This window comes from Haliaeetus albicilla, chromosome 3 (assembly GCF_947461875.1).
Source record: "Haliaeetus albicilla chromosome 3, bHalAlb1.1, whole genome shotgun sequence".
In the NCBI taxonomy this organism is placed as follows: Eukaryota; Metazoa; Chordata; class Aves; order Accipitriformes; family Accipitridae; genus Haliaeetus; species Haliaeetus albicilla.
Genome location: NC_091485.1, coordinates 72,600,098 through 72,622,347, shown reverse-complemented (window position 1 = coordinate 72,622,347; position 22,250 = coordinate 72,600,098). Strand labels below are relative to the sequence as shown.

Sequence of the window (22,250 nt, the reverse complement as noted above, 5' to 3'; positions counted from 1 at the left end):
CCTCGGTTTTTTTATACAGACTTTATCCTTTAAGCCTGATTTTTATACAGACTTTATCCTTTGTCAGCTTGCCCTGTGGGATCACGGACTGTAGACTCAGTGATGGGAGAAAGAAGCAAAAATCACAACTATTTGTCTTTTGTTAGACTATTGTAAATTGAAACTCAAGAAAGTGCTAACTAAATTAATTTTGATAGTCAAATGAATACATAGGCAGAGATATGTGCATTTCTCAATGCCAGGACTGATTTTTTTCATGAGATCAACTCTAAACATAGACGCAGTCTTTGCATTCACAACTTAGTCCAAGGACTGGAAGCTTGACCTATTTGAGTCTCATCTTCCTTTCAGCTACGTAGGCATCTCCATTTCCTTCCCAATGCTCACATTCTGGTCTTCCCTGAAAAAAGATTCAACTGTGTTCAATGTACTGCATTTCTGTATGAACCATGTTGCTGGAGCAGCATATCCCACGTGCTTGGATTTGAAAGCTTGCAGTCTCCAAGCGTGGACCTTTCTGGGTTTGGTCCAGTAATGCTTCGGCCAGGTAATTTTGATAGTAAATATAGGAAATTGAGGTATGGAGCCACATACAGAAAGAAGGATAAAAAATTTAGTCTGACTAGGGCAAAAAATCCCTACTCCACTCTGTGGTAACTGTGTGCTGTGCAGATGCGGGTGAACTGTGCGGCTTCTCAGCGTGAATGAAGGTGAGCAAATAGGACTGGCCTGAGGCAGCAGGGAGCAGAAGAGAGCTTGAATGCACCGTTTGGAACCGTGGTCTGCAGCCTGAAGCATCAGGGAGGCCCTGCGGTGCTGTGCAAATACAACAGCCCTGAGGAGAACTCAGCCTCAAGTCCCAGGAGCAGCGAGGAATGGGGGAGCAGGTGGAGATGCCACCAGCTCTGCATCTCTGCACCCACGGAGCGGAGGCAGTGGGACGCCGTCTGTGTCAGCAGCGCTGGCACTCTGAGCACTCTTTCAGCTGGCCATCTCTTTGCTGTCGTTACTAGCATATTTATTGTCAGGGTTACCTGGTGCTGTTGAAGAGTGTGGTTAATTTGAGAAACTTTCTCTTTGTTACTGCCAAATAATTTAATTAGTTGCATTAGGCAGCTGAAATTCCTGATCCGTGTATTATTTACACAATCCTCAAAGCTCTTAAAAGAATTTAAGCATGGCACCCAATAGGAGAAATTGAGAAATTAATCTTGCAGAGAGAGATTCTCTGGTGCCTTTTGTAAGGTGGAACTGATGAACTAGTACATTTTTATTTCTCTTCATTACTGATGAGTATCACTGATTGCCCATCAGAGCTGAATATCGGAGTGGAATGGTCAGAGAAGGAGAGGAAAGAAGGAGGGAGGCAGACAACTTAACAAAATGGGGTTTTATAGTCTGTTTAAGGAAAAAAACCAACCCACTCAAACCAGAAAACAAAAGGCATCCAGTGAGAAAAGGGGCTAAAAGTCAGAAAGAATGGTTAAACACTCATTAATGCATAGAGCATGTCCTGCTAATGCTAATTTGCATGAGAAGCAGCTCAGGAGCATGATGGGATTTGGGAAGAAAACATATTTACTCTTGGGCAAGTAATTTTTTTTTTTTTTTTTTAAGGAAGGTATATTGGAAGATTAGACACCTAGAATAAGTTATTTTTCAAATTTCAAGCCCTAGTCCCATGAGAAATTATATTTATTAGTAAAAATTGTTTTCTATAAGCAGTTCAGAAACTAAAATGGAAAGATTATAGTCTGAATTTATATATTTTTAGTCTGGTCTTCATGCTGCCTTTTTTTTTTTATTTAAAAAATGTTATATCTTAATCAGGAGCCTGCAATGGTACGTTCTGGTATTTCTTCACAGTTATTGCAGTTAGTATCTGCAGAGTCTCAGGAGCAAGCTGCCTATATCTAAGTACTGGCATTTCATCTTGTATGAAATGTTGAGATCTACTTAGTGTCATTTTTACTATACTAAAGAGATTTAGAAAAGACCTGAAAATGCAGCATACGTGAGTCTTTCTTACAAAGTAGAATTTGTTAATTTAATTATGGAAAACAATGATAATGGATATTTCAAAAATTAATGTTCCAGTTTGAAAAAAATTTGATGACATAATCTTGCTTTGCTATCTGAAACACAAAATGCAGTATTTATGGTGATGCAATACTGTAAGAAGAAACACCATAAAACAGAATCTTCTGGTTCTTCCAGAAGAAGATACACACAGGGATAAAATCAGAGTTATTGCTAGTATAATTGCTTAAAAGTAAAGAAACAAAGAATAAAGAAACAAATCTACTAAGCAAGACAGATGATATAAGGATTAAACCCAGGAGCTCCTGACCTGAACTGTTTCCAACTGTAAATTTTACAAAACCAAAAATTTAGATGCATAAAAGTGTTTTTCAGCAGTGAGGAGGAAAATATATGAAGATTTTATTGATTATTTACTTATTAACAATATATCACTATAAATTTGAGTTTCCTAACTACTATTTCACCTACAGTGTATATTGTTCTTATTGTTCGTAGTTTCTTTGATTATATCTAATGTTGCTGTTCAGTAATTATTCCCTTTTTTAAAAGAAAATGACTCTTAATGTTTTTCATATTCTGAAGGATTTTTTTCTTAAAAAAAGTCTAATTATGAGAGTTGCTAATATTAAATTAAGCTAATATTTTGTGTTCTTCTATGGAATGTTTATTTTCTTTTACATACAGCATATAATGATTTTGTCTCTGCAGGTGGATTCTTATATCCTTGAGTTACAGTTACCTTAACATACTCTTGGTCTAAGCCCATTTTTTGAGCCAAAATAGTGCTCTTTGCTACATATAACTTTGAACACTTTTTTGGGGTAAAGCTTCTTGACTCTGGTAGTCAGTCAACCCTCTTACCAGAGAACAAGCATACAGAAAGGATTGAGCACCATATTTAACATCCAAGCACAAGAAATCCCCTTAATCACTGCTCTTTCCCCCTTCACTTATATGTTTCTTGTGTCATTAGCTGTTTTGGGGAGACCTGTTCTCAATCAATAATGTTCTAGGTTCTGCCTAAGTAGCAATATTTTGTAGAATTATATGGAAATTCTCTTTAGAGTTTACTCTGTACTTCTGGCTAGGAAGTACTATAGTAGTAGTTCGGTAGAAATAATTGATCTGAGTTGTAGATTATAATTGTTTGAATTGGCAATTAAAAATCAGTATATGAAAGGTGTTACTGTTCAGACAGAGTCACTATTGAGGGATTGGCAGAGGAGTACTAACTATTGTCACTTAGGAAACTTTAATGTCAAATGTTTTGCTTTTCATTAGTGGCATAGTGTTATTCAAATAGCAGTCCTTTTCTAATTTTGCTTTTAATTCTGAATATGGGAAGCATTTCCATGAGCAGACTGGTGAGAACGATTTTAAAAAAAACAAACAACTGGTACCTGCTCTATGCAGAAAATATGTTTGAGGAAAAAAATGCATGGGAGAAACCAAAACGGTAATTTTTTGATAGTTTATCTGTAAAATATTTCTTGTCAATATAGTAGGTGGTATTAATGTCTGGCACCATTGCTTAAGAGTCTTGTCATCGGGAACTTACATGCAGAAACGCTTTTGTTTCCTTTTCTTCATGAATAGAAGGAAGTTCCAATGAAGTAGTAAAAAATTTATCAAGTCATCATATAGGTTAAACAATTTACCCATATTTTTACCATTGAGTTTCCAGAATGCAACTCCGCTTAAAAACAAGAAACCCCCCCCGCCCCAGTCCATAGATATTCTGAATCCCAGATGTGTTCAGTTAACAATAGGCTTCTTTTCCTGGCTGCCTGCCCTGAGAGGTCAATGTACTCCGTCCTTCCTTCCTTTTCTTCTTTATGGATCATCTGCAGGCAAAATTATGTTCATAGTGACACCCTGCCGTTTCCTTTTGGTCTGCAGTGAAGCAGTTTGGAGAAATCTAATAAATTCTGTTGGTATTTATAAAAATGAATAGAATCTGCAGCTCAGTCTGTTATTTGTGTAGGTTTGACAAGGCCACTGGAGTAAGTATACAACATTATTTAAATCAGGGGCTGTACCATTTGGACCATTCTTCTTTGCAGGTGCTGTGGGAGAGAATGGTAAATTGTTTTAAATTGGAGGTTTGTAAGTTTATGAAAATGTAGGATTTTTTTTTCTATCCTAGAGATAGAAAATCAATCTTTCATATTGTATGTGGAGTCCTTTCCAAGGTACACGTGCGGAGAGGGGGTTAAAGAGGATTGAATTTGGTTTTTTTTTACATTCTGTTCATATTACATGAATCCTAAGCAATAAAACTTTCTCTGATCACCTGAAGGCTCCTGAAGAAATCACTTCCTTCAGTCATATTCCTCCCTACACATACATCTACAGTCCTGATGTAAAGTCTGCCTGCTGTTTTATCTTTGTGTGTAAGTGTATGTTCCTAGAAACGCTGCAAATTATCATGGCCAGAGAAAGATTATAGGTTTGGGTGTTCTGTGGTTCTCAGAGATATTAAAAATCTCTGTGTCCTCAGTATTAAATGTCCCCAGTTAGATCTTACATTTTGGATGAGAAGAGATGTTCTCCTGTTGTCTACATTAATAGAAGACCATTAGATTTTCTTTTCCCTGTTCTCTAGCATGGGGTGTGGGGGACATGCAGTGTCATCAGCAAGTTTTCTTCGACAAATTCCTCACTACAACAGGGACCAAGATTATGATGATGCCCTTAAACTGTCCTGCTCATCAATGTCACATAATGGTTGTATTTTTTAGCCTTTTTTCTGGAGGTTTTTCATTTGGTATAGGATGTTACAAAGTGTTTTGCATCTGGAATGATAATGCTCTGTGACCTTTCAAACTAACATTTATTACATGTTTACCTGTAATTATATGGTACTGGGCTTAATAAATCAGCTTTGTGCCATGGTCCTGTGTAGAATGAACTATGGATCCACACCACAGGAGCTTTCCCAAGCAGGATACTGTCAGTATTACAGCAGTAATGCAGAACATATATAGCTAGAGTTTTCACAGATTTCCTAATTGAAATTGAAGTCCATTCTCACATTATGATGTAAGTGGTGTCAGATCCCTGTACTTACGGAGACTGGCTCTGATTTTTATTAAATGGTCCAGCTGGTTAATTAGAATGAAGTACGTTTTGAATGGGTTTGCGCTTTTTGATTTTTGTATTTAATATTGATTAGCTCTCCTGACATAACATAAACTTGAGTTCGTTAACTACAAATTAGGAATTGACATAAGCAGAGTAGACGGGTATGTCCAGCGTACCCAGTGAAGGTTTTAATCTGTATTACGTGGTGACTCTTATGAATTTTAATGAAACTAAATTAGGAATTGGAGTTAGCCCACTTTACTTAAAAGCAAGCTGGAAATAGGCAAAACATGTAAGCATGTACATGCAGGAGAACATTGAACTCTTGATTTTGGTGTTCTTTAAATCACTGGATTGTGGTTATTTTAAGAAATTGATGGTATCCATGTTTCTGTTCCTTCAGCCAGACTTAGAAACAGAATGGCATCAAACATAAATGTTTTTTTGTAAGTTAGAAAATCCTTAGATTGTTCCTTAGAGCTAGAAATTAGGAGGTTTCATAAATTGATTTGTAAGTCTTCAATTGAGAGGGAGGATTGATGTCATCTGATAAGTATAATTTGTTTCCTGGATAAGTTGTTGACTTGAGGTTTGGTTTTTTTTGGTTTTGGAGGGGGTTGTTTGGGGTTTTTTTCTTTTAATAAAGAATGAGCTAAAAGCCAATCAAAGAGGAGATCGGTACTGTTTCTAAATCTTTTTAAGAAACGGCTGTCCTTCTAGACCTAACATGGTAATGTCCCTGTCAGGGTAGAGGTCTGTCACTACCTCTGTCCTTGCTCTGAGATGTGGCAATAGCAGCTGCTTAGGGACCAGAATAAGAGCTGAGATCCAAATTCTCACCTTGCTTCCAGCAAACTGTGTTTCAGGAATGTAATGAAAGAAGAGGTGGTATGTAGTGTCTTTGAATGAATCAAAGGTTTGTTCTGAGCTTGAACACTGATGATAGCACGGGGACTGGGATGCTTGGAAGCTTCCCACATGCTGTTCATTAAGGAAAAAGACGTGAAGCCCAAAATTTCATCACAGAAGTAAAGGCTCACTACTACTGGGAGTATTGAGTGTGTAAGACTAATGCTAGGGAATCACCCTAATTTTTAATATTTGCTAGCCAATCATGTTCTATAAAATGAACATCAAAGAAATACAAGGTTCATGCACTAGATCTAGTTAACAGTGTTGTTTTAAGCTGTTAGTTAATAGAGATAAGCATATGCTTACCGTGACTTGTTGAGATACCAGATGCTTTTAGTTTTGTATAATCTTTATCTGTTCACACGCAAAAACTTTAAAGGTTTTCCATTTGATTATGAAGGTAATGAAGTGGTGAATATTTTTTCAAGACTATGAAAGAGCATATCATTTAATAAACCCTAAACTTTTCTAAGCAAAAATAAGCTCTTTATTTTTTCTGTGTTAAGTGTAGTATGGAGAGGAATTATGTAGAGAAGTCCAGCTGACTTTGTTCTGTACTCTTTAGTTTTTGAAAGGATTAGGAAAAAAAACCAATTTACCTAAAATGCAGTTATTTGTTAGATTGCCTTTTTTGCTTGAGATGATAGAATGGATGTGTTAGGAAAGCAAATTCTTGAGGGCATAGAAACTTTGTTGGTAAATCACTTCTGTGGTCTATTTTAATTGAACTTGTGAAATGCACAGTAATGAAACATACCTAATAAGTAATTTACTTTTATTTCTCTAGGCGCTGGAAGCCATTTTGAATTTTAAGTACTCTGGTGGACCAGGACATGTTGAAGGATATTACCGGAACCTTTCACTAGGCCTTCATGTAGAAGTAGAGCCGTCTGTTTTCTTTACGCGTGTTAGTACCCTTCCAGCAACAAGGTAAGCCTTGTTTTGACTCTTGTATATTTGACTCATTGTCTCTATTATGTCGGCTGTAACTTAAAGACCATGCTGGAAACTTTTGATATGATCAGCAACATGTAGATAAAAATTATGTGAACAAATGTTCAAAATTCCTCCATTAGGAGTGTAACCTCCTTCAACTGCAGACTATGATTAAAGCAATCTATGTGCATTGGACAATTTCTGAGGTTCAAACGTTTTTTCATGATGGTTTATTTTACCAGAGACAGGATATCTCCTGTTTATTTTAAAATTTGATGACTCCTTTCTATATCTCTTGGCTGTTGTGGTGTGTTGTGCACTACATTGTTTTGTGTTTGTCTAACAGAATCTTACCCAAAATGCATGTGTAAATGATCATCTTTGGATGTGAGGAATAAACTGTAATCATTCTCTCCTTTGGTGCTTGCTTTCTTTTGTAAGCCACAGAGTAGTTTCACATATTGTAGTGAGTTTTAAAATCATGGTAACATGTGATGGTGGTCAAATGCCATAATCACGAAAATCTGATTGCCTAAAATTCATCAGCCACTGAGTGCAATCAGTTTTAATAAATTTTTTTTCTAAAATTGTCTTTATTTGCTGCTAAATACACAGTTCCTATTCTGCATGTTTTTATTAATTTTGCATTGCTGTACATACTGCTTAAGCAAAGCCCCTTTTGCAAAAATGAATTCTGTAAGTTAATGATTATACCGATCCTTAATCAACAATTTTTTGTTCATGTTAAGTTCATCTATGCTAATAGTGAAATACTCTATAATCTTTAAATAATTGGGATGTATTTGAACTCTGGGAGTTCCAGAGGTGGCCTTTGAATAGCTGTCATTCAAAAGATGAATAAATGAGCTTGGGTTTGTTGGGAAGAAAGAAGACTGAGAATGGACTTTGTTTCAGTGTGTAAATACTTCTGAGGTATAAATATCAAGGAGAAGGAAATACTCTTTTAGATGAAGGATAAAGTTAGTGCAAGAAAAAATTGTTACAAATTGAACATGAATATGCTTTTATTAAAAATCCCCTTGCAATAATCAGGTACCAACTATCAAGTAGGAGGATTATTGAAAAGAAAGCCAGTGTTCATAGTGCGAGCAAGCATATTGTTTGGTTTAAAGTCTGAAATTATTTCATCACAGTTATGTAATACTACTACTAATAGTTTAGAGTGAACTGAATTGATCCAAGAGATTCCTACTGGTCCTAGGACCTTTTTCATGACAGACTTCAGAAGTAAAACCCAAAGATAGGCAAGAAGAGAATATATGTCTAGGAGATACTGGGATTGTATTTCACTTTCAAAGAAACGATGAGTCACCAGTATCATACCATTGCAAAAATGTCAAAGGATGGGTGGACAGCAACATAGTGTGCAAAACATGAAGTGTTTCTTTTGTTCCTGTGAACAAAAGAAGTAAAGCCTCAAGAGAAGTTTGGGGCTTGAACTTGGAGAAACATGAAGAAAAGTAGGCAAGTTAGAGAAAGTAGAGCAAGAAGAGTGATAAAAGGTGACTTATGCTTTAATATAAGCATAAAAAAACTCTTAGTCTTGCTGAAGCAAAAGACTGACAGGGGACTTGAATTTTTCATTACATAAATGGCACTGCCAAGACGATAGGTATCTGTCTTTCACAGCAGGTAATACAGTAAATAATGACCTTCGCATATAGCAAGGAAATTTTAGGCTAGGCAAAGATAACGAAACCCTGAAATAGATTTTGTAAAAATTGTTTAAAAATGAGACAAACAAGAATTTTTTTAAATGAGTAGATTGCATCCAGCTCTTTTAAAAGAGACCTAAAACTCTATGACTTTATTGGTAAGCAAGTTTGTCAAGCATTTTGCTGCTTGAAAGTGTAGCGTAATAGGCATAATTTTATTCTTTTAGGAACTGCTCTAGTAAAGTAAATCTAATGCTACTTGCAAAGTCAGAACATAGTATCTGGAACAGGTGTTTGCAAAATTCCAGGAACCTTATTAATGATGTTCAGAGTTTCATCCCTGCAATGGCACATTCTTAGGCCTTTGTAAGGTTTTCAAGGTTTAATAAGTGATCTCTCTTGATCAGCCTGGAAGTACCACAGCATCTATATTAAATAGTTTTCAAGAAGGTTCATGATACAGGTTAAAATACTTGGTTTGCATTTATTATTTGTATGCATAGTCCTCCTCATTCAGTGTCAGAAATGTCCTTTGTACTCTGCCTATGTATACTTTTAAATGGGCAGCACGACTGCTCTGTGGTTCACTGCAATTCCTTTCTTATAGTCACAGAGTAGCCTGGGTGTGAAGCTGCGAACCTTCCATAAAAGCTTCAAATATAACATGATACTTTTATTTGAAACTCTCTTGTTGGTAAGCTGGCTTTTTGTGCTAGGTTTCCCCAGCTGTGGTTTGTGTAAGACAAGGTTATCCTACCCCTGTCTTGTCAATCTATTCTCAGGAATTTACTCTGTGTGGAAAGTATTTAATCCTGAAATCTTTAAAAATAGATTGAGGTGCTAATTCAAAGGTAGAGTTTCTGCATTGTTCAGCTGTGTACAGTTTCACAAGTCTTATAGCAGCAGGTGCTATATATAGTGGCTCCAATATAACCAAGTGCTTCAGCTCATATTGTATGCATTTGCTTCATTCTTTGCCTGTTCATCATACCGATCAGCATTTAAGTCAGTGGAAAGTTTATTTTAAGTGATTTGCTGATTGAAGGTGTAGTTAAAGATGTGACTGCTTTTAATTAGGGTGCCTATAAGTTTTGCTTGGTTGGGGGAAAATACTGTAATATTTAAATTTTTTTCAGAAATGTTTTATTGCAAGACTTGTCAAAAGAGTGTTCAAATCTTTTTTTGTTACATTAGGTATATATTGTCTGTTAAGTCATGAATGCATTTTGGTTTTAAGTGCTTATTATCCCTTGTTGTTTGTTCCATACTATTAGCTTTAGTGATCAGTAACACCATTCCTTTACTCTTGTGCTTCCCCGTGTTGATTCTCCATCAGAAGTCATGTGTAATTCGATATTATGTTTTAGAGTGAAAAATAGCAAAATTTGTCATCTTCCAATCTGCTAAGGATAACTATTTATCATTAAATGAAACAAAGTTTATTTTTGACTGTTGATCATCTCTGCCAATATCTGAGACTCAATGACAGTAAATAATGTCAAATTTTGTACTTTCACTTGCTCTGTTAAATTCTTGAATCTGATTTCCTTTTGATTTACAGCTGAGATTTCATTGCTTAAATTCTATCTGAGGCACTGAGCTATTTTTGTTTAGTCATTATGAGAAACTGTATTTTATAATTTACCTTCTCAGCTGTCAATTCAGAATGAAAGTTATCATTACTTTCATTTTCTGGATTAAATTTTTCCCCTTTCTTTTATGTTTTTGTTGGTTTTATTTCACATTTTACCTCAACAAAATTAAGAAACAATAGCTACTAGCTGCTGGGCTTAAAAAGTCAAAGCAAAGTAAAAAAAATTGAACATTGATTCTTCCCCTAGGCCTTTACTGAAAAAAAAAGCAAAAATGTTAATGAAATCACTTTTTTCCCCCCACTTGTAAAATAAAGTTTGTGGTTTATGTAAAAGTCTTCCAAACTTAATTGGTGTTTCTTTTATTTAGCTGCTTGAGCAGATATGCAGGGGAAATATCACTGAAACAACTGGGGATTTTATTTTTTTCTTGTTTCCCTAAATATCTAGCCAAAATTATGTCTTCCACTCATGCACAGGTTTCTGCTTTATAGAGAGAAGTTTCATTAACTGCATTTTCAGTATATCTTAAGATGCATTTAATCCTGACAAGAGGTCCTTTTAACCTTTATCTATGCTGGTCTGTAGAGGCATCCGTGGTTAGCTTCATGCAGCCCTTAACATGCTGCAGTGCCCAATCTGTTGCCTAATTCTGATTCAGATATCAGCTCTCCTGTTGGAAGAGGTGATATTCTGTCAGTAAATGGCCATAATCTGCTCCGAGGTTTTTCAGTGGGTATATCAACCTATGCTGTCTCAGCTGCCTGCATCCAAAAAGACTGGCAGAACAACCTTGTGCTAGGAAATTGTTTGCCTCTGATCATGTTACCTGTAATCCTTGATTCTGCTTGTTTGTGCTTGCCTGGAGGTGACTGTCTCATGATGCGTAATCAAGAACGCAGGTGTTTAAAGCAGCCCAGATATAGGTTATAAGAGATAATGAGTTAATGTTGAAAGTTTTCCCAGTCTGTCCTACAGGTCACTGACCTGCAGGTGACTGAAGTCTTAAAGGGCTTCAGGGATCTACTTGCTTGACTGTTTATTTACCACACAATGCAGATAAATCTATATAGTAAAATTGTATTCATTGCCTTCTGTAACCAGACATATCATGTTAATCGATTCCTTATCAGGTCTTAGCCCCAAAACTACTGGTGTGATTTCAGGCCTCAAAACAGTTCAGTTACTAGCAGATTATAGACTGCCAGCAGGAGATCTGATGCTAATGGTTCAGTGTAAGGGAAGCGTTCTGTTTACAGTTTCATGTGATATGCTTCTTTATTTCGACATACTGTTAGCTCCAAGAAAGTCTGCCGTTGAAGCCTGTGCTAGCTAGATTGTCTTGAACCATCTCCTTTATACGTGTTGACTCTCTCAAAGTCATTATCTGCCAATTTTGGCAGGCACTGAATGTCCTTCTTTATTGCCTTTATTAAAGAGCAGAGAGCATGAAAAAATGCCAGAAAACATGCTGCTTCACTCCACACATTTGGTAAGAATTCAAGTAAGGTGTGCTCTGCATGCTGTAAGGTGCCTATTAGTCTCTTTGTGTCCCTTGCTGTTTTGCCGTCAATACAAAAATGTCTTAAAAAAGAGCCATCTACAAAGGTCAGAATATCTTGGTCTTGCTTATTACAAAGGTGGTTAGACAGTCTGAATTTGTAGATGAAGTCAATCCACAGTGCAACAGGGATACCGCCTTCACTTTTGGGCCAGGTGTGTAAGAATATTCTTACTTGTGAATTCTACATACAAATTCAAGATGATGAACAAGGTAAATTTTTTAATTTTTTTGAGGCAGCAGACTTTTCTTCCTATCTTAAAACTACTGTACAGCTGATGAGACATCAGCTGCAGATCCCTTTTGGCAAGTGCAGAGGCTTAGACTCTGTTCTTGTAATTGAGTCAGAGAAAAAAAAAAAAGGAACTGCAGCAGGTCTGACACTGTTAAATTCAAAGTGTCAGTTCATCTAACTTGTAGGTTCAAGTTGATTTTCCTTTGTACCATTAATGTATATAATTTAATGAAATGTTTTGGTTTTGTAAAGAAGACATCAGTTCATAATAAAGCCTGCAGTGTGCTCCCCAGACTAAGATCATTCATTGTTTTGTATTTAAAGTTAGGATCCAGTTTTTCCAACTTGGTTTCACTGAAGTGTTTGGAGACTGAAAAAGAATAATCTTGACTATATTGAGGGTTCTCAGGAGGTCCTCAGTTTGGAGGGTAAAACTTTGATTCTTAATGAAATCGGACATAATTTTCAGAATTTCCATTCCAGTTTCCAGGGTTGCCCACATTTTTGCTACAACACGTTGCAACACAGCCTCTTCAGCAGTCAGGATTGTGTTAGAAATCCCAATCATTATATATTTACAAATCATACAAGGGAAAGAGTAAACAACATGTTTCTTCACCATGTTCTAACAAACATTTTCATTACATGATAAAAAAGTTCTGTAATGTTTTCTGAAATACTTCTGGGTTTTACATAGCCGAATTTTTAAATTAAGTGTTCACATTTGCTACTTTCAGAATGAGAATCAACTACCTACTGACAGGCAGCTGTTTCTAGTCTTCTGTTTCTCATTATTTCAGTGTTCAAATGTCATAGAGCTTTGAAGGGTGGAGAAAAACTCTTTTGGTTGGGTGCTTAAAGAGCGTTCTTTTTAGTTTGGAGGAAGGCTAAGATATGACCTGTTGAAAATGAATGGTTGTTTCTACATGGAGAAAATAATTAGTATTAAATTAACTGTTTTTTAAATGAAAAATAGTAATAAAACCCAGTCAAAATGGAAACCAGGCAAATTCAACTACAAATAAAGGCCTCATTTTGATCAATTAGACTGATAAACCATTAGAAAAATCTGTCAAGCAGTGGATTTAATAACCATTTTTTAATGTTCTCAGGACTGGATGTCTTTCTAGAATGTTTTCTTTATTTATACACACACCATTGAGCTCAATATAGATTCTACTGAGTGGGAACCCATGACACGTGGGAGGTTACATCCAATAGTTAAATCATCTTGCTAACCTTAAACTCTGCTAATGGTTTAATGTTCCAGTGGGTTCACAGAAGAGCAGCAAAAAGTAGCTTACAGATTGAGAGGATTGATTTTTGAGATCAAAATGTTAAATATGTATGGTTTGGCACATGAAGACGTGAGAACATAAATCTGCAAATATTTATAGATGTGCTGGGAATATTTAGCATAATTGAAAAGGTTTACAACTGGGAGAAGTCAGATGAGGACAGTTCTTGGAGTATGTGAGAAGACCTTTTAGCAGTAAGATGTGTAATCTGACTTAATCATCTAAAGTTAGTCTCGGAAGCTTAATTTTTAGAGAATTTAATAAAAATTAAATTGAATTAAAGAAACCTGTCCTGGTTTCAGCTGGGATAGAGTTAATTGTCTTCCTAGTAGCTGGTACAGTGCTATGGTTTTGAGTTTGGTATGAGAAGAATGCTGATAACACTGACGTTTTCAGTTGTTGCTAAGCAGTGCTTATACTAAGTCAAGGATTTTTCAGCTTCTCAAGCCCAGCCAGCGAGAAAGCTGGAGGGGCACAAGAAGCTGGGAGGGGACACAGCCAGGGCAGCTGACCCAAAGTGGCCAATGGGGCATTCCATACCGTGTGATGTCATGCTCAGTATATAAACTGGGGGGAGTGGGGGCGGGGGGATTGCCACTTGGGGACTAACTGGGTGTTGATTGGCGGGTGGTGAGCAATTGCATTGTGCATCACTTGCATATTCCAATCCTTTTATTATTACTATTGTCAATTTATTAGTGTTACCATTATCATTATTAGTTTCTTCTTTTCTGTTCTACTAAACTGTTCTTATCTCAACCCATGAGTTTTACTTTTTTTTCCGATACCCTCCCCCATCCCACTGGGTGTCGGGGGGAAGTGAGTGAGCGGCTGCGTGGGGCTTAGTTGCTGGCTGGGGTTAAGCCACGACAAAACCCCACTGAAAACACAATGGCACCGACAAAGATGCTCTAGATCATTGTTTTGCTATGTTGCTCTTTGTGTTTGTCAGTGGATTTTGGAGAATAGGGTTGTCATCTGGCATGCCGTTGCCTGTCATCATTGCCAATGCTTCTCTTCAGTTTCTGATGTCTCATTTTGAGTAGTGATACCTGTTTAAAGAAAACGGAAAAGAAGCAAACAAAAGTGTGGATGTGAAAACACTCCATCATTTCAGTCGATGAGAAAGCTGAGCTGAGTCAGGATGTAGATAACTTGCCAAACCCCCCTGAGTGTTTCTTGTTTAAACTGACTTTAAAACTAAGCTAGAAACAGAACTGCAGTAAGATTATTCACTGAAGTGAGCCATCATCAGAGCATGGCAGCTGCGTCTCATTTTTAATACTGTGTTAAATGTTACTGAAGAATATCCTCTGCTGTCATTTCAGAGTGGATTGGAACAGTAATCGCAACACCGCTGAAAGAAATTTCTAGATTGCGGTGTAAATGTCTCTTGCCTTAAGTTCCCATAGCCCCAGTTTTGTGACTATTTTTGGAATCAGAACTGTCACTGTAAGATTTTTTAAATACAGCATGATTCATCATGTCACTAACTTTCGCTTGTGTTATATCCTGAATTCTGCAATAGAGGATAACAGAAATTAATTTATACAGTAAAGCTTCAAGACACTGTTGAATTAACTCAATTTTCAAGAAAAGATTAAGAATTCTTATTTTTTAGTGTTTGAAATGAGTATTGAATTAATTTTGCATGTTATTTTAAGACCTTCAGATTATAAATCACCCAACTGAAAATAACTTACTTTGTAATTCTAGTTTTTGCATGTACAACCTTCTGATCCATAGATTTTTGTGTTACTTGCAAAAGAAAATCTTCAACATGAGATTTATGGTAGATAGTTCTAAAGGAAACACCATGGACAAATAAGGAAGATAGTTGAAATGGAAAATGTTTGCATGTTGTAATTTTTAGTATTCTTCCACTTAGGCTCTGAAACTGTTTGTTTGACCCAGGCTTATTTCCCTTCCATTAGCGTCGAAATGACAGATGGAAAGAAGAGTAAAACCCTTTCAAGGACTTTTCTTCTTTATCCTACAGTCTATATACAGACCAGTACAGCTTTAATTCATCTTCATTTGATTTGGACTTTTAACATAATGCAATAATTTGTGTATCATTCCATTCAGAAAAGACAGACATTGTGTTTGTGGTGTCTGCTGTATTTTTCTGGATAATTTTATATTTTATTTCCTAGGGAAATGAAATTTATATGTTCACTTTAACTGTTTCCCCCTCTCCCCTTGCTAAATTTTGACTGATTTCAGCCAGCTTCAGGGAAAAGTTCAATATATTCCTGCAGATTGGTAACCAGACAGAGAAGAGGTATCCTAACTTATGTCCCAGTGAGGAAAGGCAGAAGCAGGGACTCAGCAGTTACCTGCTCTGTTCTCTGTACCAATTGGCATGGTTGTGCTTAAGGCCAGCAAAAAACATGGCACTGCCCACTGTGGTTGATGGACAGGTGAGAAAGCTTTGGGTGGTTTGGGGGGTGTATGATGAGGAGATAGGTATGTGGATATATGGGAGTGGAGATTTTTGCGGTGCAATGGTGTATTTCTGTCCTGTATCTTCCAGAATAATCCATGAAGAGCAGATTATTCAGGTTTTGCAGAAATGGGAAACTTTGTACTGATTCATATTGTTTTCTTAAATGCTTGTAAGTGCATAAGTATATGGATTAAAACTAAATGACAGTTTAATTTTGTGTGTATTTATGTGTGACGATAGCATGCAATCTTAATAGATGTTCTGGAGGACAAAAAAACCCACAAAACCAAAACACCCAAACACAAACTGACTTATTTTAGATGTGTTTGACCCAAACTGTAAAAAGGAGCTAGTAAAAGCAAAATGACCCAAAACCTCAAAAAAGAATGGGAAGCCACTGATGACCCTGCACGTTGTGTGAAATGTTGAAGATGGAGTTCTCCGCTTACTCGGGAATGAATGGTAACTAGCATCTACTTAAATAGACTTAGAGGACTCGAAATCTACTCAAAGTGGTTTTTTCGCCAGTGACTCACTCTGTACCTCCCTCCCCAACCCACTAAATATTTAGCGTAAACTATTATATGGTGGTGGATAGTTTGGAAAAGGAAGAAGAAATTGTGTAAATGTGGGATAGTCTTTCCCAGTTCCAGGAATCAGTGGCTTGTGACTGATATTTCTCAGCCAAAAATTTCAGTAGGCCATTATGGTATATACTTTAATCATCTTAAATCCATTTATTATTTTGAATGTTTTAAGGTTTTTATAAGCTAAAACACTTTATTTTTTTTTAAAATTAATTTACACAGTACGGAGGCTGGGGTTAATGGTCTAAGATTTACTCAATTGCCTTAAAATGCCTAAAGCAACGTGATGTTTGAAATTGTCTAGTAAAGAGCTTACCTTAAGCAACAGATTGCTGACTGGACTTATATGTAGCAGTTCAGCAAAATCATATTGGAGTTCCTTTGTCACACTTGCATGAATGTGATTTGCCTCTCAAATCTCATTTACTGACACTCTGAAATAGGTTCTTTAATTCTGTCTTGCAAAGGATGGCCCTCTGTAAGTTCACCTGTAGTGAAAATTAATACAAATAGTTAATTTGGCTTGCTTGCTAATTATTTCTTTTCCCGGAACTTCCACTTTCACCCAGATCATATCTCAGCATCATCAGTTCGACACAGTCCTACTGATTGTAGCATCTGTAAAAAAAAAAAAAAAACAAAAAATCATGCTACTTTTCAGATCTTTAGCAAATTGCTCTTTAACAACCTGAAGGTTTCTTTTTTCCTTTTTAAATTTATTATGTTGTTACCTCTAATTTTGCCGAGCTTATGCTTTGTCTTGGTTTCCTTACTTGGATACAGCTTTCAGTATTTGAAGCTTACTGGTTTAATGCAAATATTTTCATAACCTTTAATTGTGTTTGGTTTTCATTGCTCTAATAGTCTCTTTGACACTGTCCTGTATTTACTCTGAACGTCTAATGCTATCTTTTTCTACAGTCTTAATGTTGCCTTCAATCTTTTTATACCTGTATCTTATTCTTAGAAGATTTCAAAGTACTGTAATAATTCTGTAACTTTGATTTTTTTTTTTTTTTAATTAAAGATTTCCCTGGAGAATTAACTTAAAATTGACAAGGAAATAATTATTTCCCCTACATGTCTGTTTTGTGTAGTGTTTGAAGAGGATGAAATAAACGTCATGATGATGAATAATTTTCACTGCATAGCCCAAGAGTTCATATTTGAGAATTTTTAGTATTAGTGATGGTGTTTAGTCCCAAAGGGCTGCTTCTTATATAGGTCCTTTATATTTATGGCATGAATTGTTTTATTTACAAAACTTTGATTCTGCTGCCAAAAGATATTGCAGAAGGCTTGAATGTTATTTCAGACAATTGTTTGGTTTTGCTATGGGATAAATAAAAAATTCCTTCCATGCTGAATTTTGTAAACATAGTCTACACTAGAATTCTCTCTTGCAGATTGTAACTTCATATCTACTGGAGAGGCAGAAGTTTGCTGTGTCTTCACAGGTCTTGTCCCACACTCCCAAGGATGAGATGGAAGCCAGGCTTTTTTAAAAATTCTCTCCTTTTCATTCCTTACTGGTAACAGGATAGCTACCGACTCGAATACTGCCTTTCCAGTCATTTCTTTCTTGTGAGCTGATAAGGAAGGGAGTTTCTAATAAGAGCTATGACTCCTTGTTTGTTCTAAATTCTTGAGTTTTGACATGTTTGCTTCAGGCACTCAGCTACCTTCATGCATTCTTCTCTATATTCAGTATTCATTGGGGTTTTACCCAAAGAGAGTGAAAACCCTTAAAATATATATTAAAAAAGCCTCCACCCCCACTTTTGCTTTTTACTTTTGCTAGAGATGTGCTACTGTCCCCAAGCAGTGCTTGCTTGTCATTTAATGCCTAGCTGCATGTGCCATTGCTATCACTTTTGTGACCTGAACCTTAAGCTCCTGTGCTTGTCCTACAGTGTTCCCATCTCAAAGGTTTGCAAGGTAGCAACAGGGTGCCTCCTGTATATGCTCCGAAAATGATATCTCTTGATTTTCTGAAGAGAGTTGTATTATGAACCAGAGAACCTGTTTCCAAAGTGGAAGAGCAGTTCTTCAACTCTTGCAACTCTTTAGTTTAATTGCCTTTGGAATGGCTGGCATTTGAGTTTAATTGTAAATTATTATGCAATAGGATAATATACTTGGTTGCCTGAGACACACAACTGTATCTTAGTTTGAATATGCATATTGTTCGAAGAATGGCTCTGGCGACTCTCACCTTACTAACATATTCCTCTTTCTTCCCTTTTGGGGAGCTTCTGATTTCAAGTGAACTCTCTCAAATTAATGCTGATGGTGGGTTCTACTTCTGACACGGAATACAAGTTACTTTTCCCTACTTATTGATTATGCTAGCAATTATATGGGATGAAATTATCTGTAATCTTTGTACAATGGCTATACTACTTTTACGGTAATTCACAATGTCACCTAATTTCATTATATGTGCATTTAAGCTTCTAAGTCATTGATAGCTAAAGCTAAATTGTAGTGATGCTTAAGGATGGGATATTTCTCTGGTTTTAAGTAGCTTCTTAGGAAGTTTTGAATTTCAGAGTAGACTGATGAAACATTATTGCAGCTGTATGGTTGGTTTTGGCATTTTAGTGTCTGGTTCTGATATTTCTCCGTGTGTATTATATTATAATCACTCAATGCTGCTATTTGTGCTGTTTCACAAGGAAGAAAAGTTAATGAGAATAAAAATTTACAATAAAGTTTCTTCTTTGTAGCTTTGTCAGAATTATTTCCTAAGGTTACCAGAAATGCAGTTGGTATATTTACACTGAATGCTTCTAAGGAAATTTGGATTTGAAGGATAGTAGCTAACAAATATAAGGTTTTCTGTGAGAGGTCCCTGTGTTTGCCTTTCTTACAGAAAGGACAGAGTTGTCTGTCTCAGAGTAGTTGGTATAGTGGAAAAGTGCTCTAGTTGCCAGCTTGCTTTGGTCTGTAGACAAACCAGCTGTCGTAGTAAATAGAATTGCTTCCTGACAGTGGGCAAGGATTTAAATTTTTGCTTGTAAATTTGTTTCTTAAAAACATAATGTCAAGGTAGTTTGAAATAATAAACTGTTTCATGTGAATGCCCAAAGAACTGAAAAAAATCTGTGGCTTTTTCCATAGAAGTGAATCTGAAAGCTGCAGAGTGAGAATATATACAGATGATCATATGCTATGGGGCTTAATATTGTGCAGGTTGTAGTTGTCAGGGAACTTCATCTCTTTAGGATATATGCTTCTGTCTAGTTTTAGTAAAAAAAAAAAAAAGAAATCCCATTATTAAAAAAAGTTATTTTTGGTAAATGAGTAAGATACTCCTATAATTGGAGTAGGGTATAAAACATATGTATGTGAATGTATGTATATTTATGCAAATATATTTATGTATAAAAATTAATTCGGCTAGATGTATAATAATTCTGCAGTGTGTTATTGAAATTGTGCTATTCTTTTCTCCCCCTCATCTGAACAGCACCCGGCAATGCCATCTACTTCTTGATGTCTTCAATTCTACAGAACATGAGTTGACCATCAGTGCTAGGAATAACGAAGATTTAATTCTGCATGCTGGGGAATGTCAGCGGTAAGTGCTTTCAGTATTAAAAGGGCCCTGTTTTCAACCTTATTATTTATTTATACACAATTCATGATATTTGGGGCCTGCTTTTCTTTTTAAACATTGTACACATGTCAAAGAATATAAGAGTTTTACTTTCTTCAGGGTGTGTCACTGAGTTCTAGCCATATCTCAAGTGAATTTATTCTGGCTATGAATCTGGCAGTACTGAAAATAACAAAAAACAAAATAGTTGGTTCTGAGGTGTACAGCTCATTTAACTTGTTTTTGTAGAATGTTTTAATATAATTTTCATGTGCTCTGAATGTAGTTCTGATGTTAAAACCTGATCTCACTAGTCCTTTCCCAGTTTTAAATAGTCTTTTCTTTATGTGGTTTCCCAGCCATTTCATCAGTTTTTGTAGAAAGAAAACTGCAGGAAAGAAAAATAGAATTGAAGAAAAAGCAATCACAGTCTCTGAGGAAAAAATATTTTAGATTAAGTAGGCTGTTCTTTGTATTGGTTCTTACAACCCTACTATGGTGATGTAAAAATCATTTTGTAGCTAACTATAACCATTATTTGCCATAATATATCTACCTAGGATTCCTACTGCTGGCTATACCCTAGGTTGCTTGGTTTATCTCCTTTAGATGATCATTACATCTAGATGACACCATTTTAATCTTAAAAAGATGAAACTGTGAAAAAGGAAATGTTTCTTTTTGGTCATGGGCTATCTGCACAGTTGTCTTCTTTGGGAGAGTTGTGCTGCAGTCTTAGATCATGCAATTGATAAACATTTAAAGAGAGATACTTTCACGTCTTCAAATCTAAGTCTGAATATTAAGTTCAAAGAAAACCACATCAATTGCAAGGCATGCAATTGTCAAAAAGAAGTATGGAATAGGTAACAATAGCAGCAAATTTGGAATGCTTTTTGCCTTAGTGACTCAGAAAGCACAACCACAAGAAAATACATCGATGCAAAGACTGAATTTTCTCAATTTTACTTTATCAAGGAATGGTCAAATATATCAGTAACATACAGTGCTTGTTCCTTTTATTTAGAAATTTTTTCTTTTTTTAAAAGCAGTCTAAATACTCACCAAAATGTTCATGTACTTATCCATATTGTTTTGTAATTTTGTTTTTATGCCTCTTGCTATTTCCCATCATTTTTGTAGTTGGTAAACTCCTCGAAATTTTTCACTCCCAATTTTGGGGATAATATGTGACAGATAGAAATAATGCTACAAATAAGGTTATAAAATTACTTTGCATCTCCTTGATTGAATTACTTTTATTTTCCTATGGATTTAATAATTTAAGTTTAAATATCCTTAAATCGTTATATTGTAATGAATATAAACGCTTTCAATAAGTCTTTTGAAACAGTCATTTATCAAGGCAGATTGTGTATTTGTTGCAAGTATTTAAACCCCTTAAGGAGAGTGATTTTTATTCTTACTGCAAAATATTTTATTGTTTTACCCTTGGTTAGAAATTATACTGAGTTTTCTATCAGTTCTAAGCTAATTTGTTATCTATTTCTTGAATGATAAGTGCTTTTAATTGTAACAATGTGTATATAGCTTGTATGTTGCTTAGATTTTTAATTTTTATTCTGATGGATCTACTACAGAAACTTAGGTGGAACATACACCGGGCCCTAAAATTAGCTTCCCCTTCCTAGCAAAGGGCTTTTGTTAATCTTACCAAGAAAAAAAAGAAAAAAAGAAAAATGAAAAAAAAATCAGAACTCTTCCCGTTTTTTGAGCAATGGTTCTAGATCTTTCTTTTTTAACATAGGACAGTCATTCTCAGGAGTTTGCGTTTGAACCAAGTGTTTTCAGTCCAAACACACAATGCTTTCCAAAAAGGCCTACTCTTAGATTCTCCTTTTATCATTTTTAATTTGGACATCAATTTTTGTTAATATCTCATTAATATTTAAAGAGAGGCTCTTCAGTCAAGTTCAGGGGTTTTTTTGCCCTTCCCTGTACCTTCTTGATTGTGTCCTCATTCTTAATATTTTCCTCATTCGACTTTTATTTAAATTATAACATTTTTGCCAGCTTTGGTCACTCTCGCTTCCTTTTGTAATTTACTCTCCCTCCATTCATCACCATCATTTCAAAATCTCCTGTCCTGACAAAGTGTAGATAGCAGGAAATTGTTTTCTTCGTTTGTATTCTTACTGCTGGAGACTATAAGTGTTTTCATATTCTCTGCCTACAGACCCACAAAGAAGGATAATGCTGCATCCTGCTTACACTTGCCTCTGCTTCCCACCGTGTATGTTTAGCAAGTAAAATAA

General features: G+C 35.8%; 1 protein-coding gene across 4 annotated transcripts in view; it reads left to right on the top strand.

Annotated features, from left to right (window-relative positions):
* The window catches only part of TRAPPC9 (trafficking protein particle complex subunit 9), a 522,448-nt gene that overhangs the window by 176,764 nt on the left and 323,434 nt on the right, over positions 1–22,250 (top strand). For all 4 annotated transcript variants that reach the window (XM_069780118.1, XM_069780115.1, XM_069780116.1 and 1 more), the window contains 2 exons: positions 6,827–6,969; positions 19,846–19,956. In XM_069780118.1, coding sequence (XP_069636219.1) covers positions 6,827–6,969; positions 19,846–19,956 — 254 coding nt within the window. The remainder of the gene's footprint in view (positions 1–6,826; positions 6,970–19,845; positions 19,957–22,250) is intronic.